Genomic DNA, 17,167 nt, shown 5'->3' with positions numbered 1-17,167 from the left:
GGTATCTGCTCCTGTTCCTGAGCTATGGCCACCTGAGCCTGTTCCTGTGCCCTGGCCTCCTGAAGGGTCGTCTCCGCCCTGGCCGCCTGAGGGGTCGTCTCCGTCCTGGCCGCCCGAGGGAAGGTCTCCGCCCTGGCCGCCCGAGGGAAGGTCTCCGCCCTGGCCGCCCGAGGGAAGGTCTCCGCCCTGGCCGACCGAGGGAAGGTCTCCGCCCTGGCCGCACGAGGGAAGGTCTCCGCCCTGGCCGCACGAGGGAAGGTCTCCGCCCTGGCCGCCCGAGGGAAGGTCTCCGCCCTGACCGCCCGAGGGAAGGTCTCCGCCGTGGCCGCCCGAGGGAAGGTCTCCGCCGTGGCCGCCCGAGGGAAGGTCTCCGCCGTGGCCGCCCGAGGGAAGGTCTCCGCCGTGGCCGCCCGAGGGAAGGTCTCCGTCGTGGCCGCCCGAAGGGTCGTCTCCGCCATGGCCTCCGCTTCGCGTCGTGACCGCATTACCACCTCGGGTGTGCATTATTTTTCTAATAATTCAACGGCCTGTCGTCAATTATTCCTTACATACTGACTATTAATAAACAGAAATTAGAGTTTATTGAGGCAGAAGTCATAGTTAATAGTTAATTAAGTGAGAATTGGAGCCTAATCTTCATTTACAGGCAAACTGATGAATGCCATATTTATTTTTTAGCTCAACTGTCACAGAATGGAAAGCACAGGATTGTGGAATATCAAAAGCAGTGAAGGATACTGCCATCAAAAATCAATCAGATGAAGGTATCTCAGGAGAAAAGAAGTGAAGCTAACATTGGATTCAGACGTGCCTTGATGCCTTACGACCTTGAATGCCCCCGAAAGGGTTCGATAGATTTCTGGGTCACGGGCTGGAGGACGGAGGATCAAACGAGGAAGCATCTGAGTACTGAGAAGCAGTCTCTGATATCATGCAGTTAGCCCCTGCAATGTTGTAACTAATAGCAAGGTAATCAAATTCAAGACCAAAACGAAGACCTGCAACAAATTCATCTCTAAAACAACTAGGCTACAATCAAACTGTCTGAATTGCTAAATTGATATAAACTGATTCACTGAACCCTGTCAGGATTCCACGCTTGATACTGATGCTCCACGTCTTTAGCTGGGGATTTCAAATGTTGTCGAGCTCGTCTTTGGCTCCCTCTAGTGTCACTGAATTGAACTCACCACAATTATACAACTCACTCATAGTTTATATTCATAACACTTTTTTCTTTTCTTTTCACCAAACCTAAATAGCAATTCACTAACGATAACAGAAGCATTTCAAATAAGAAATTAATACAGGGTCAGTTCCCAGTTTAAATAAGCAGCTAACCATGGTCTAATAATTACTGTATAATCAGAATCAGTATTCTTTATTGGCAAGTATGTTTACACAAGGAATCAGTCTAGGATGGTGACATAAGCTTCACAGTACAGACAGTGGCAAGACAGATGATAAAAACAGAATAAAATTTAACAAGCGGAAAAAAAAAGCGAAAAAAAAAAACCCATTTATACATATGCAATTGCAAAAATAGACAGACAGTGTGTATGCATTTATTTGACAAGCAGCAGGTTTTAATGTGTGTAAACTAGATGGAAGAATTCAATTAATTTTTTTTTTTAGCAAAATGGGATTTGTTTGTTTGAAAGCTTTAGGTTTAAAAAAATATTAGGAAATAGAAAAGAAAAAGAATAAAAACTACTCCATAGTTTTATATATATATTATAAGCTCTGCCTATCTTGTGGTTTTATCTGTATTATTTCCTCCACTCTTCTCAAATTATTGTAGAACAGATTAATGAGTTCAGCAATTACTAGAATGTCTCAAAGGGTCATTGATTAAAAAAAAAAAAAAAAAGTCCTGATTAAACATGGCTCTGTGTCGTTTTTTAACCCCCCCAAAAAAAACAATAAATAAGAAACATTATAATAACCATTGTGGAAATAAATAATGTGAGTTCTTTGCAAGCCAATGTTTCTCTGGGGAATGTAAAATGTTTGAGAGAGAATGCAAAAGCATTGAAATATATTTTTACAGTTTTTATTTTATTTTATTCTCTTTGGTACTATTTTCACAAGTAAAGTGTACATTTTCAAAACTCTTAGTACAAAAATCCAAACTGATCACACTTGTAACAAAGCTTCAAAACCTGATGTAATGCTTTCATTCAGTTGCACATATTTTCAGTCCACATAATCATTGTTTCAAACACAAGATTATTGTAATATGTAATGAGAACATTTGGTTTAAACACAACAGTACGATCTCCTTTCAGTTTAGTATTTTAAAAATCAGTTCATTCAACAGCAAACAATGCAAAATACATAATAAATTAATGACAGGAATACAGGCTATGTTGCCACATTAGAAAATACACTTACATTACGGTATGAAATTGAATCCATAATGTTGTTAATAGTATATATCTAGTGTGTTATCAAAAGGTGTGATGAAGTTATGAAACTGCCATGAGGTTTTGTGCTAGAACAGAGTTTGATGGCAATACAGTAAATGTTTCACTGCCATATGACTGAATATCTACACAGATGAAGGGTGATTTACAGTAATATGGCAGTCTCTACAATGCTAATCAGTTTACAGTATCACATACTGTAATACACTATATTTTATGCCATATGTCTCCCTTTTTCTGATGCATCTCTGATCAATCTGATGTTATATATGTCTGTTTCCTCTCCTTTGTACTCTATCCTGCTTTATGTTCACAAATTGCAAATCTCCACACATTAGTTTTGTTCTGTGCAGTCTCAGTGTTAGTATTAGGCACAGACTCTGAATATAGCCTACATGATCTGCTCCTCAAGCATCCTGTAAAAAACACACAATCATAGGGAAAAATTACAAATCAGAAAGGAAAATGCTGCTGCTATTAAAAACTGAGAGAAAGTTTTTTAATTTTACAGAGAGAAAATTCACTAAAACTAGCGAAAACAGCAATGTCAGTATTGGAAGTACAATCTGTGTAATCTACATTAATCTCTGATTAGGTATCATAAAAGGGTTATCATTTATTTCCCTTGAGGTCCACTCTGATTTTTGTTTTTCTGTACCAAATTCATTTTTATTTAAATTTTTCTATTTTCTATTTTCTATTTTCTATTTTATTCCATGACTATTTTCTACTCCCTCTATGCAAGTTGTGATGATACTTACATGTTCTGGTTGATTACGGTTTCTGCTGCACCAGATCCTCACTCCTCCTGCAATTACTGCCAGCAGCACTGGAACAACTATCAGTGGTATAAGTATAAAATAGTAGTGGCGCTTTTCTGTAATAATCAGATGGTGGTGCTTTTCTGTAAGAAACAAATGGAAAACAGCACTTTTTGTAACTAACCTGTCTGTCTGACTTGAGTCTACACACAATACCTCATCTGGAAGAGGAAATATTCATGTATCAATACAGGTCAGAAGGCTGTAACATCACAGCTGAAGTACCTTCACATGTGTGACAGAGTTCACTGATGTCCAGATGTGTGGTCTGGTTTCTGATGGGATTGTTGATCACACAGCTGTAAGTGTTGTTATCCTGATATTCCACCTCCAGAGGTAGAGAGAGACTGATGCTGAGATCAGACACACTGATGCTGGACAATACACTGATTCCTTTGTACCAGGAGAGAGTCACATCACTCACATTCAACACTGAACACACCAGTGAACATTTCTGGCTTGATGATGATGAAGAACTGTTGCTGATGTTAGGAACAGGCAAAGAACCTGAAAAACAAATGAATGAGCAAATAAACAGCTTCAACAATAGAGATATATCTGACTGTCGTCTGACATATAGACAGTAAGATTTTCCTGCTGTATAAACCAGTCTCACATCATGAATGACACACATCACTGTTCCACTGAAGAAATAAAATAACACAGGTGTAAAAACAACCTGAGGTTAAATTACAATGCTCATTTCTGAGTCAACTCTGTCTTTAAGACAAATTGATTTTCACCAGGATGAAATTTATGAGGGAGAAAACTGCTTACCGTACACTTTAACACAATAAGACTTTAATGTTGTATGTTGTACGTTTCCATTTCTGATGATGATAAATTCATAACATCCAGCGTCTTTAATGCTGATGTTCTGGATGGTGAGAGATCCGTTCTGCCTTTCCAGCTGAAATCTGTCTCCGAATCTCTCATTATCACAATTAATAATTTTATTGTTATTAGCAATACATAGATGATCTCCAGACTTCCACCGTATCACATCATCGCTCTGTAGTTCAGAAGCATCAGGGCAAAACGTCACCGAATCTCCCTCCTTCACTAAAGCGTTCTTTTCATCTCTTAAATCTGCAAAACACAATCCAGTTTAAACTTGATATTCATTTTGATTTGTAATTTCTTTTCATTCTGTTGAAGCTTTTTTAGGTCAGAGTTTCAAAAGGGTTTGCTAATAGTATTGTAACGTGTACTTACACGATCTGGAGATGGTTTGTTGTCGAGGTTGAGTGTCGCTGAAACTCCAGATAATGTGTGACCTGCTCTGAGTGTTTCTAAACCTCTCGTAACTGTCAGAGGTCGAGATGATCCTTTCATAGACTTCAGGGGTGTGAATGTTTGGAGATCCGAACATCCACAACACGTGATCATCTTGCTGTGTTTCACTAATATCATTGTGAAGAATGATGAAATCTCTCTCAGTCACTCTTGTCGTCATTTCATACCTCGCATAATCGTTCACATCTGGAAAAAGTTGGAACAACCTATTCACAAAGCCGCTGAGATCAACTTTTACTAAGAAATAGAGAGAAGCCTTAAGCTAAGAGTAAGGGTGGGGTTGACCTCGTTGCTCTATGACACATTCCAGACACCAGTCTCTGTCAGTGATTTAATCATAGGAATACTGCAGAACGAGGTATCATGTTGCCATATTCAAAGAAAGATTTTAAAATAAAAATGGTATTGGTTTGGGCAAATTGGTTTTATGCAAATTCCCAACCTCAGGAACGTGGCCACTCATTTACAATGCTCCAAATTCATTAACTTTAGAACGAGTTGAAGAACAAATATGTGTGTTTGTACATTTTGTGAATTAGGCAGATTTTATTTCATGAGAAGTTCTCCTGTGCAATTATTAGTGAATGAGAGCCACTGTTGTTGTTGTTTTTTTACTTGATCTTAGAAAGCAGTTTATGAAACCATTTTTTTTTTAAATTCCTCATCTTATATTATTAAAACATAATTTTGACAAAGTAACATTGATTTTAAGATTTTTTTTGGACCCCGAAAATTTGACCCCCATTGGCTATTTTTCTTTGTGTTCTGTCATAAATAATCTTAAGATCTGTAACTGTTAGTCATAATTATGACAACTATCATTGTATGGATAAAGAAATGCAGGGTTATATTGATATAAGAGTGAAGAAATAGCGTCAATAGTAAATTTTTATCATATGGTCATATAGCTGCCATAAACTTGCAGCCAGAGGCAAAATAAGACCACTGACATAACCTACTATGTACAGAAGACGTTAAGACGTTAAACAAAGCTGTTAAGTTGAAGTTGAAGGTGACTGGAGACCAGAAGATCAGGCTTAATTTTAGAGCATAGTTTAAAAAAATGCATCACTCACCATCTATACACAGATAAACACCGAACAAAGCAAGAAAAATATTCATATTCTTCGGTTTGAATAGATGAAGAGTTAACGTGTTCCCATCAGCTGCTCTGCTGTTTGTTCTCATCCTAAAAATAAACCAGTAAACTAACTGGAGAAACTTGTACTACATTTTTTTTAAGTGTCATAACCTCTGTCATCTTTTACGCCAAGACAATCCCAAAAGAAAACAAATGCGTAGAAATGCACCTGCGCAACATGAGTTGTCACGCAAGTCAGTGCTTGTAAATCAAACACTATACACTCTTAGAAAAAAAGGTTCAGGAACCCTGCATTCCTGACTCAACCTTAAAGAACATTTTATGACAAAAAGTTATTTTAAAAACATTAATTTGAACTAAATCCATAAAATGATCACATAGTGGAAACCCCTGAAATGTACACATGAAGCGCCTGACAGATCCCTTTAAGGTTCTAGAAATGCTTATTTGTGATATATTTTTTTATTGATGCATTTTAAAGAAAATGATCAGCCTTCAACACATCAAAACATAGCAAATGAACTATTGTGCACATACATTGACATTTTGTGGTTGAATATCTTAGATCAGTGTTTCAGTGAGCTTTAGCTTGTTTTTCCACTCACTACTTTTGCTGTGCAACGTACATGCAAATGTGTCTTCGTCTGTCACAAGACTATTTGGATATGCAAAAGATGGCAGTCAAATTACTTTAGCTGAGCTCTTCTGTCTTCCTCTTCTGGTTAAGTGGTTTTCATAAATGTCGTTTTTATAACTTAATATGAACATTAGCAAAACATTCTTGGAACATAATTTTGTTAGCTGCAGAACATAATTTTGTTAGCCCTATATCACTGTTTGTGCTATAGGGGGCAGCATTAACTTCCTTTACATCACTTCAGCTATCAACAGGGTAGGACTTTATTCACATTTACATACAACCATATCCACAGTTCTGCCATGGCAGGTTTGACAAGTTTAGAAGAACAGAAACTGGAAGGGACAGAAGATATTATTAGGAACTGCCTTTGTGGTTTGTGTTCGTGGAAGAGCTACTTTCAGCTGTTTCTTAAACGTTGTGATGGTCTAATAATCGATGGAGGCTGGAAACTCCTTCCAACGCTGAGGAACAGAGAGGATAAAGGGTCTGGAAACTTTGCATCTTGTTTTGATGAATCCACCAGGTACTGCTAATTCATTGATCATAGAGTAAAGGAGGGCACATAAATTTCATGTCTCATTTAGAAGGCTGCTCCCTCCAGGGGTCGCAATTGTCATCCACAGAGTCAGTAAAAAACAACAACATTACATTTCAAAGTCATCAAGAAATTACAATTTATGCTTCACAAGAAATGTTAACGGGTCAATTTTACGGGTGAGACATCCTTGATGAAGTATGCGGCCAATAAAAAAGACGAGTGCTGATCAGTCCTGAAGGCCACAGCTCAAGTTAAAGATAATATGAGCATAAGATACTGTAATAATCCCCAAAGAAAATATATAGGATGATCCTTTTAAGTTGTTTTTAGAAATAGGATGAGGGTGGAGATGCAATGTAAACTAGAACACTAAGGAAACCTTCCTCAATTTTAAACATTTTTAACCACCCGTGAAAGCACAACTGCAGGGGTCAACAAAGGCAAAATAAACAAATACCATACTAACACAGAACTAAATTACCAAATTAAAGAATAATAAAATAAATTATGTAAAAAACGTATGCAAAAATAGATACACTAAAACACAAAAAAATATAAAAATAAAATATAGGCATATACATAATAAGTGACACAAAGTATATAAAAACTTAGATACAATATAAGCTGCATAATATGTAAAATATCAAGCTGAATGCCACCTTCATAAACCGTCCTTTTAATACTGATAAATTCTTTATGGAAATACTGGACTGATTCTATGAAAAGTGGACATTTTAAGGAAATGTGACTTCAGACCTTAACTTTAGCTGCTCCTAAATGAAATGTAATGAAACGGAGTAAAAACATTAATGATGTCAAAGTGATCAGATTGGGGGAATTGGCAGAATTCATGGTATTGACCTGAAGTATAACAATAAAAAACAATCTGTTGGATCTTAAATTCATGTCACAATAGCTGAGTACACTGTGTTGTACTGATCTGCTGCAATGATGTCCTGCAAGAAAAAAGAAGGTTCAAAAATACAAGCCGTACTGAAATATACAAGTGACAGTAACATACAGCTCTAATTCCCACAAATGAGAGATAAAAACCTTTGGCATCATTATACCCAGGGCCGGTGTCGTGCCGAATTTCTACCCCCGCCAAATTATTACCCCACTAGTATTGGTAGGTTTAGATTAGTTGTGGGGAGGGGTTAGGATTAGGGGAGGGATTAGGATTAGGCAATCAGGTACTGACTTCAACGAGGGGGGTAATAATTTGGCAGGGAGTCGAAATACCAATAAGGTGCATGTCACACACACACACCTTGACTACAGGAATTTGAAAAAGCCGAGGGCGTTTACATATTGAAAACCAGCACAGTACATACAGTAATAAAATATACAGTATCTTACCGTACTCTGAAGTGTACAGAATGTTGGAACAGCGTAATCCAACTCTTCATCATGACCCTTAACTGTTTTAATAAAAATCAGACATTTAATAAACTAAAATACATTTAATTAACTTGAAATGGTCATTTCAATGGTAATACTTGCCTTTTTTTCCTGGTTGTTTACGTCTTCTGTGGCACATCGAACCTCCAACTACAGCTATTACTGTCAGCAGCGCTAGAGTAACAGCTATTACCATCATGAAACTTGAACGCTGGTCCAGTGCTGTAATGAACAGAGAACACAGTCATTATTGTAATCTGAATATAATACAGATAAATCTTAAATAAACCATTATAGTGATGGATCTAAATGTGATTTAACATGTTAGGTTTCAACTTAGCAGGCGTTTAAGTAAAGTAGGCTACTTGAATATTTTGACATCTATATGAAAAAGAGTCCAACTATCTATCTGGTCTTTAATTTATAAAGTTCATAACTTATATTTACCACTATTAAAAATGATCTGATGAACACCGTTGGTTTTACTGTTAATGTATTTCCTTGAAACAGGATGTTTGGGTGGGACAAATCGAAGACGTCATTTTTTTTAAAATGCCAATAGACTTTAGTTTATTTCAAATGTCACACCATGTTCGGCTGGAAGAAGTTATTTAAGATGTAGGTGGAGGAACATTCAACAGAGCTCTTTATTGGACAAACATTTGTATAAGATAACATCAATGAACTGTCGATATTTAGGAGAAAATATTTTCTATATTTTAGCATATAGATGACCAAAAAGCTCATGGACATTAAATTAAATCTATAAAACACACAATTTTGATTAATCTAACACATTTAGAGGATAAGTTATATTGTGATACCTGGACATGGCTGACAGAGATCAGTGTTATTGAGGTGTGTAGTTCTGTTGGTGAATGAATAAGACACGACACAGCTGTAGGAATCATCCAGACACTGAATCTCCAGAGGTAGAGAGAGACTGATGCTGAGATCAGACACACTGATTCTGGACAATACACTGATTCCTTTGTACCAGGAGAGAGTCACATCACTCACATTCAACACTGAACACACCAGTGAACATCTGGACTCTGATGAGGATGCCAATGATGATGATGATGATGATGAACAGTTCGAAGAGTTACTGGTGATGATAGGAAAGGGCAGACAAGCTAGAAAATATAAAAATCATTTACATCTTAATAAGTACAACATAATTATTATTTAAAATACAGTATATAATGATTTCTTTATTGTGTCTATTTGCAGCATCAACCGCTCAACAGAATCTGCGTTTGTTGTGCTCTATTTCTGCTATTATTCAAAAATGAAGATTATGATTAGATGAAAGGAATAAATCTCCCTTTGAATTACTGGTGCTTTCAAAATGCAACGGACAGCATTACATTCTGTTGTATTTGCATATTGAATTGCATACTGTATTATAATTGGTTAATTCATCTAAACTTTATTTTAATATTAATCTCTATTCTCTCTAAATGTGGGTTTGCAGCTGGTCTAACATTGTTCCTAAAACGTCAACACTATTGTTTCACCTCCTTGTAACAGCAATGGTATTTCCTTCAGGAAGTGCAAAAGAATAGTACAGCCATTGATGTATAAACCAAATGTAGAAAATGGGTTTAGGTTTCACTTTTGTCAATTATTAAATACTTATGAACATCCAGATTAATCAAGAGAGGTTTTATTTTTGAGTGTCATCATGAGAATCATTTACTCACCAACAGTAACATTGAATCTCTTGTATGAAGTTCCTCTGCTTCTGATGATCTGTAGTTTATAAAGTCCAGTGTGTTCAGATCTGATGTTTCTGATGGTCAGAGATCCAGTTTGATTGTCCATCTGGAGTTTGTCTCTGAATCTTCCATCATTACTGACAAATACAGAGTTTATTTGGTCTCTTCTAATGATTTCAGCTATTCGAGTGTCTTGAGGTCCAAACATCCACAGTATGTGATCATCTCTCTGTACTTGAACATCAGAGTTTAGAGTGACAGAAGAATCTCCCTCAGTCACTGACACTGACTTCACTTCATCAGTTTCACCAAACACACCTGAGAAAAATAAATAAATAAATAAACAAACAAACCTGATCAACATCAAATATAATATTTATGAGGAAGATCACCTAGGACAAAAATATTTAACACTATAAAAAAGGGACTTTAAACTAATAGCCTTGTGTAAATTGTCCCTGAACAAATAAGAAACATCACAGTAGTTTTAATTCGCAGTGGTTTTTTTTTTCTTTTTTTTTCTTGTTATTTCAAAGGATGTTTATAACGTACCATTCGATAGCAATAAACACAGACAGAAGAAAGATGCGCTGTGAAACATTTTTCTGAACTTCTCAATAAACACTCGACGACATACAGGCAAACATGACGCGACAAACTGAGTGCGTGAAAAAAAAAAAAAAACATTCAGCGATCTGGAGATCCACTTAGAAAAACTATTTCCATTCTCAGGTTACACATTTTCAATAACAACAATATATATCCATAGTAATCATTTAAAACATTTACAAGCAAGAAATAATCAGCTGATACAGTTCCATGTTAGAAGTCCGTTCAGAAACAGGATCTAGGAGTTTACGCTACACTTACATACACACACCATCTCTCTCTCTCTCTCTCTCTCTCTCTCTCTCTCTCTCTCTCTCTCTCTCTCTCTCTGGGGGCGGATATTAATATCTGTCAAATGAAACGGCAGATCAGTGTAGGGTTATGTAATTCATAAGTATTTATGTTTTAATCCATTATTCTGATCATCTGTTTATTTTGCATCTTAAACTTTCTTAAGTTGAATAATTTGTAAAAGGGCCCCTAAATTCAATTTATTTTTTATAGCTCTCTTGATATTACACATTGGTCCAACGTTTTCAAGAACAGTGTTTTCAAAATGTTGGTGCCAGTGGAATGTTAATATGCTTGCTGCAGATAAGGAGGAAATCTTGGGAGGAGCCGGGGTTTATCTGGAAAGCTCTCCCCGTGACATTTGAAACACATTTATATGAAGCATGCACACATAAAAGTTGTCTTTAGTTGTCTAATAGTATATTGGATTATAAGTAGTGTATTCAATATCATTATTCTAAAGAACCCATGTGATATGCAAATAATAAGGAAGAGGATGAGGCACAGCAGACACTAGTGGGCGAAACTTGATGCTGCTTGCAAATAGTGGTCAGGATCCGGAACTGATGGATAAAGATTGCTTTGCCTCTGCACACATTAGGCTATTAACATAGTCATGTTGCTGAATATAAAGGCCAATTTTCACTGCACCGACAAGATGCCGACAGTCACTAGATTAAAGTACTCCTCAGCCATTCCAACACACAAACACATTCAAAACATTCAATTGGCAATTACAAGCGCCAACCAACGCCAACAGGGGATCTGACAAAACCCAACAACAAACGTAAATCTCTAACCAACAGAGTCTGAATGACCACAGAGTTTACATCAGGTAACATCACGATGCTTCCAGGTATGATACATACTTTTACATTATGTTCACAGAGGAAATAGTATACTGCATAAATAGAAAAAAATTGGTAGTAACAGAGTAACAGGTAAAACAGTGCCAATGTACGACCCCTAGACCACCGATAAACTGTTACAGCCTTGTTCTTATCAGTTTACATCTAGAGGGTTTTATTCTTTTGACACGTTGGGTTCTGGTAGGCCACCATTTCCTTCACAGCTAAGACACAACATCTGTGTAAACTTTCTCACGGTTGAACATGTTCAATCAGCGCCAATCAATGCCAACAGACACAAGAAGGGTATAACACACTAAATCGACAAACCCAATGTATTTTTTGTTGCTATTGGTCGGCGTTTGACGGTGCAATGTGAATTGGCCTTAAGACATCTGTTTTAACCTAACAGCGACATAAATCAACATGAAACAAAACTATTGTAGACTTACAATGCTGCTTATCACTTTTATTTCAATAATTTACAAGGAACGAAAGGAATTTCTGTTTGTAATCTGCAATGCGAGTCTCACATTGGCTCTCAAACTCAAACTAGCGCCACCATCAGGTTAAAAAGTTTCACAAACTGTTCAAAGTTTTCTGCTATTTAATTTGAACTGATTTGAAACAATACTTTTTTTCCCCCGAGCTTGTATGACAAGCTACATTCAACATTTAAACCTTCACCAGTTTTGGGTCACATGACCATCCTGATAAAATGGGTGTATTCAAAACCAGCAACGGCTAGAAAGATGACGGTAAAGCTGTATCGTGTTTCCATATTTGTCTATCGAAACACGCCTTGAGCAGCTTTGTGCTTATTTATCGGCCCTTACTGTGAGAACTATATTAAATATCTAAAACCTGAAACCTGTTTTCATCTTTCACACCTGGTTCACAAACATAAAGGACCAGAAAATGCAGTCATTCAACTGGGACATTCATTCCTTTTGTTCTGAAATAAAAGCTTGACTCTGTGCATTCACTTTAATAAAGATGATGTCCTGAGCCGTATTTATTTTGGCAGGTTTTGCGTCATCAACAAAAGATAAGAAATGTTCCATATAAATGTCACTAAAAACGAATCTATTTTTAAACTCATTTTGAATATACCTGTGTCAAAGTATTCATTCTAGTTCCCGCAACGTTCTGACAACATTAGTTTCCAGTGAAGCGCTGAGGCCTGGTAAGGGAGTTTCGCAAGAGCATCTCTTCACCCACTCATACACCTTATACACACTAACACTCAAGTGCACTCTTGTGAGCCCAATAATAGGTTCACCAAAAAACCACCTGCTGCATTCAACCAACAACAACACAAAGACACTTGATACCTTACACTGACCTAAATAGTTCTGACTTCTGACCACAGGTATCATTCTGACTCTGAGCTGCTAGTAAAGGCACAAGAAACAAAGAAGCTCTTGTTCTTTCTACATTTAAAAAAAGAGGCCTTCTGCACAATTGATTCAATGCAAAAGCATCAAGACAAAACAGAAACATGATGGGTGTGAATCAAACAATGGAACAGCAATACTCAGGAATTTCCGGCAATTCTCAGGAATAACCTTGTGTATTGCAGGATTTCCAGTGGGAGGTCCTAACAATGCTGTATCTGTTGTTCAAAGCTCCCACAGACAGATCTTTGGGTTAAGGTTCTTTAAAGGCCGACACATTAACATCGCTGTTGAAGGACTGAGCTACACTGCTACCTTCAATGAATTCTTCAACATACACAAACTTGTATGCATTGGCGAGCCTAAAATAAGACTGCATCAAAGAACATTATGAGACAAAGACCTCAATTTGAATTGATAAATATAATTTTAACCGTGTCAGAAATCCACATCAGAAGGAAAATCCCTTGCAGGGAAAGTTAGTTCACTCATTGGCCATTTTTCCAACACCTCTGAGTAGCTATTTCAGGCATTCACGACCAAGCCCTATCTATTTGAATATGGAAATCCTGAGATCTCAAAAAACTGCTGTCATTGTCACATAACATATCAAGAACAAAGTCTGAACTGAACTGCCCCATAAATAATGTTTTTTATGTTCAAACAGCATTAAACATGCTTATATTTCAGGCTGGACCAGCCAATGATATTCAAAATTAGAATTAGTGCATCCCATCATAGCATGTTGAAATGAGTTTTCCAATGATAGATAGATGGTCTATTTTTTCCAGTTGAATCTGAAGTGCAGATCTGTGCGCACTCTAATGGCTAATATTGCCCTTAACCCATTGAGTGTTGTACAAGGATTCGATTAGAACTACAAACATGGAATGAAAAGTGTTAGAAAACTACAAACATGGTGGATATGCGAGACTGATGGTAGAGGTTTAGTTAAAGGGGTTTGAGTGATTAATAATCATATAACCTGACGAAAAGATGATTATTCAATGTTATCCACATTATATTTCAACTGCACTGTGAACTTTTGTGAAGATATGTTTGGTCATTAACTTTTAAATGTGTCATGGTTATTACAAACACATGAGGAGAGTCTCTGCATGAAAGACCCACGACTGGCAGATCAACATGCTGCTATATTTCTCTCTGAAACGGTAATAAATGAAATTAAATTGAATGTGAAGGAGTTTAACTGAGACAAGATGATTGGCTGTGTCCAAGTTGACAGGCTCTGCTCTGCCTCCCTCTAGTGTCATGAGTTAGCAAATAAGTGGACTATTTTGAGCTATTCGTTAGTCATTCTGTATATTAGTCATGTTTGGACTGAAGCAGTAGGCGAAAAGTAAAAGATTCTTTCTAGATTTTTGTAAAATGTTTATTGGAGCAACACTGATATTAACACATGAAGCGTTCAGTGCAGATTTTCTGCTGGGCTCAGAGCTAAAATGTGAAATACAGTGGAAAATGCCCAGTATTAGCTGAACAAACATGTCCTGTCTGACAAGCTGAGCAACTAAATGCAGACAACAGCTGGTAGTGGTTTAGTTAAAATAGGCGCCAAACATTCAGAATTGTTTTGAAAAAAAGGTCCAGACATTTAATAAAGAAAGTTATCCGTTAACTTCACCATTTATTTGCAGAAATCATTTAACTTTTTTTCTCTTAAAAAAAAACAAAAAAAACCCAAAAAAACAGTTTTTTGAACTTTTACAATAATAACAGGATACAGATAGGCTACACAGGAGATTAGTGGACAAAAAATGTCGTCACGAACCCCAGTCTGGAAAACCTTGACATAACGTAATTTTTAATGCACTTCTTGTTGTTGATTACAAAAATGGAATATATTTTCTTTCTCTTTGTATTTTATATCAATATGGTACAAGATTATCCTACTCAAATCAATGTGATAAAAAAAGTTCAAATTCAATTAATTAAATAATAATTTTTATAATAAAATAAAATACATTTATTTAAAAATAATAATAATTTAAATAAATTAAATTCAAAATTAATCTAAAAGTAATCAAAAAGTAGTCCAATTATATTACCTGTAAATTAATGGATTACGTTACAAAAATGGTAATTTTGAATAAGTAACCGACTACAATTTGTTAGTAATCTACCCAGCACTGCACTCAGAGGACCACTAGAGGCCGTTGGAGCCCGATCTCACGGGAAAACGTACAAATTCTACGAGGTGGCTTATTCGTACGAATTCATACGACCTGACTCGTACGAATTAGTACGTTTTTTGCAAAATCGTACATATTTTACGAATTGGCCAATTCGTATGAATTCATACGAATGACCTACCCCTGACCCCGCCCCTAAACCTACCCATCACGTGGGTTTAGACAAATCGTACAAATTCGTACGAGTGAGGTCGTACGAATTAGTACGAATTAGCCAACTTTTTATCATTCGTACGAATTCGTACGAATTGGTCGTGAGATAGCGTTGGGCCGTTCACACAGAATGTGTGTCTATGCCGGTTTTTAATTGTTTTTCCATGTAAATATGCACTAGATGTACATCTTTAATCACTGCACAAACTTGTCAGAGGCTCATTTTAGAAATAATTGGTAAATGGTTTTAAATATGTATTTGTTATGTGTAAATATGTGTTTGTTTAATATAAACTCAATGCAAAGATGTTGGCTAAGAATTTCAAACACAGAGATTAAACAAAGTGAAATTTAAACAAAAAACCTCCAGCTAACACTAGCATTTCCAACATCACTCTAGGAATCACAACCATCTCTAGGGTTTACAGAGAATGATCCGAAAAAGAGGAAATGTCCAGTGAGTGGCGGTTCTGTGGGTGACAATGTTTTGCTGATGCTGGAGGTCACAGGTCAGGAGAACGGCCAGACTGGTTTAAACTAATAAAAAGGTTACAGTAACTCAAATAAGCACTCGCAAAAGAGCATCTCTGAACACACAACGCTTGAACCTTGAAGAGCTACAGCAGCAGAAGACACACACCGGCGTCACTCCTGTCAGCTGAGAACAGAAACTGAGGCTACAATTCACACAGACACACCAGAATTAGACAATAGAAGATTGGAAACATGTTGCCTGAGTCTGATGAGTCTCGATTTGTGCAAACCTTTTCCAGTAGCATATACTTTGATACACAATAATAATCTTCACTGTATGTGTTGATAGTTCACAGCTGTCTCTGTTCTGCCCAAATCCAGCAATGGTTTCTGTTAAAGACGAAAAGAAACGCTCATATCACAAATTAATCAGTCTGATCTATATCTAAAACATTGTTGAATCGGCTGTAACAGAGAGTAGGATTTTGAAGTGCTTAAACAAAATATCCATGACTCCAATGATGAGCAGTTTCGTTCATCGGTTCTACGTTCATTCTTCCGCGAATGCGGGCGAAACACTGTATAAAAGTAGCCGACTCTGACGATAACTGTGTCCCAAGGCTGCATCCTTCGAAGGCCAGTTTGTACGGGACTTTTTTAAAAGTTATATTCACCCATCTTAAAACAAAACAGGGTTCACAAACTGACTAAATATGTTCGCATGGTCCATTTCTGTTTATAATAGAGTATAAACTATTATAATAGCATCTCGTCAACATTTTAATCACTTTAAAGTTTTTTTATCTTCATATTTGTTTCATTAGATATTGGAGTAAGATGAAACCCAATACTTGCGTTTAAAGTTAATTCTGCAATTTCTCTCAAAGAAATCCTGTTGTCACAGGCGCGCAGTGAATTCTGGGGTATAAGGCCGCAAAGGATCCATCTTTTGTATCCTTTATTTCACGGGAAACGAAGGATGCATTTGGAGGAGCCTTCGAATTGGGACAATCGGTATTTGAATGCGGCCTTTGAAGGATGCAGCCTCTGAATTGGGACGCAGCTAAAGACTCCCACAATAAATGATCAAGTGTTTACTGACCTGTGGCAGATCTCTCATCTGAAGACAGTAGATGATCTCTGTGTATTCAGACTCTGTGATTGTCAGATCTACAAACACAAACATGTGTGGATCAGTGTGAGGAGAGTTTGTGTATTTAACATCAGTATCACACAC

The 17,167-nt window shown here is 36.9% G+C and overlaps 2 protein-coding genes across 3 annotated transcripts; both read right to left on the bottom strand.

The window, feature by feature from the left end:
• Positions 1 to 2,078: 2,078 nt before the first annotated feature.
• LOC308702558 (uncharacterized protein) lies at positions 2,079 to 5,718 on the bottom strand. The gene is made up of 6 exons (XM_081385510.1): positions 5,620 to 5,718; positions 4,463 to 4,729; positions 4,025 to 4,336; positions 3,473 to 3,754; positions 3,188 to 3,330; positions 2,079 to 2,842 (listed from the first exon to the last, which is right to left on the bottom strand). The coding sequence occupies exons 1-6, from the start codon at positions 5,663 to 5,665 to the stop codon at positions 2,834 to 2,836; spliced, it is 1,059 nt and encodes a 352-aa protein (XP_081241636.1). The 5' UTR covers positions 5,666 to 5,718; the 3' UTR covers positions 2,079 to 2,833.
• A 354-nt stretch (positions 5,719 to 6,072) lies between these two features.
• On the bottom strand, positions 6,073 to 10,884 carry LOC308702564 (uncharacterized protein). 2 transcript variants are annotated; one of them, XM_081385521.1, is made up of 7 exons: positions 10,735 to 10,884; positions 10,498 to 10,603; positions 9,931 to 10,263; positions 9,049 to 9,360; positions 8,327 to 8,446; positions 8,183 to 8,244; positions 6,073 to 7,779 (listed from the first exon to the last, which is right to left on the bottom strand). In XM_081385521.1, exons 2-7 carry the CDS (start codon positions 10,544 to 10,546, stop codon positions 7,726 to 7,728), a joined length of 930 nt encoding a protein of 309 aa, XP_081241647.1. In that variant the 5' UTR covers positions 10,547 to 10,603; positions 10,735 to 10,884; the 3' UTR covers positions 6,073 to 7,725. The 2 variants fall into 2 exon arrangements, with proteins under 2 accessions (XP_081241647.1, XP_081241648.1); XM_081385522.1 differs by lacking the exon at positions 10,498 to 10,603 and having other exon boundaries at positions 10,735 to 10,873.
• Positions 10,885 to 17,167: the final 6,283 nt, after the last annotated feature.

Source organism: Scardinius erythrophthalmus (assembly GCF_964197995.2).
Source record: "Scardinius erythrophthalmus genome assembly, chromosome: 14".
Taxonomy (NCBI): domain Eukaryota; kingdom Metazoa; phylum Chordata; class Actinopteri; order Cypriniformes; family Leuciscidae; genus Scardinius; species Scardinius erythrophthalmus.
This window is presented reverse-complemented; position numbering and strand designations above follow the sequence as displayed.

Bases quoted from the DNA above. Each gene is read 5' to 3' on its own strand.
- LOC308702564 (XM_081385521.1), bottom strand. From the start codon at position 10,546: ATGTTTCACAGCGCATCTTTCTTCTGTCTGTGTTTATTGCTATCGAAT. The intron at 10,264-10,497 runs GTACGTTATAAA...TATTTTTCTCAG, and splicing joins GTGTTTATTGCTATCGAATG to GTGTGTTTGGTGAAACTGAT. The intron at 7,780-8,182 runs GTAAGATACTGT...TTTTTCTTGCAG, and splicing joins TCTGTACACTTCAGAGTACG to GACATCATTGCAGCAGATCA.
- LOC308702558 (XM_081385510.1), bottom strand. From the start codon at position 5,665: ATGAATATTTTTCTTGCTTTGTTCGGTGTTTATCTGTGTATAGATG. The intron at 4,337-4,462 runs GTAAGTACACGT...TGTGTTTTGCAG, and splicing joins ACAAACCATCTCCAGATCGT to ATTTAAGAGATGAAAAGAAC. The intron at 3,755-4,024 runs GTAAGCAGTTTT...TTTGTTTTTCAG, and splicing joins TTATTGTGTTAAAGTGTACG to GTTCTTTGCCTGTTCCTAAC.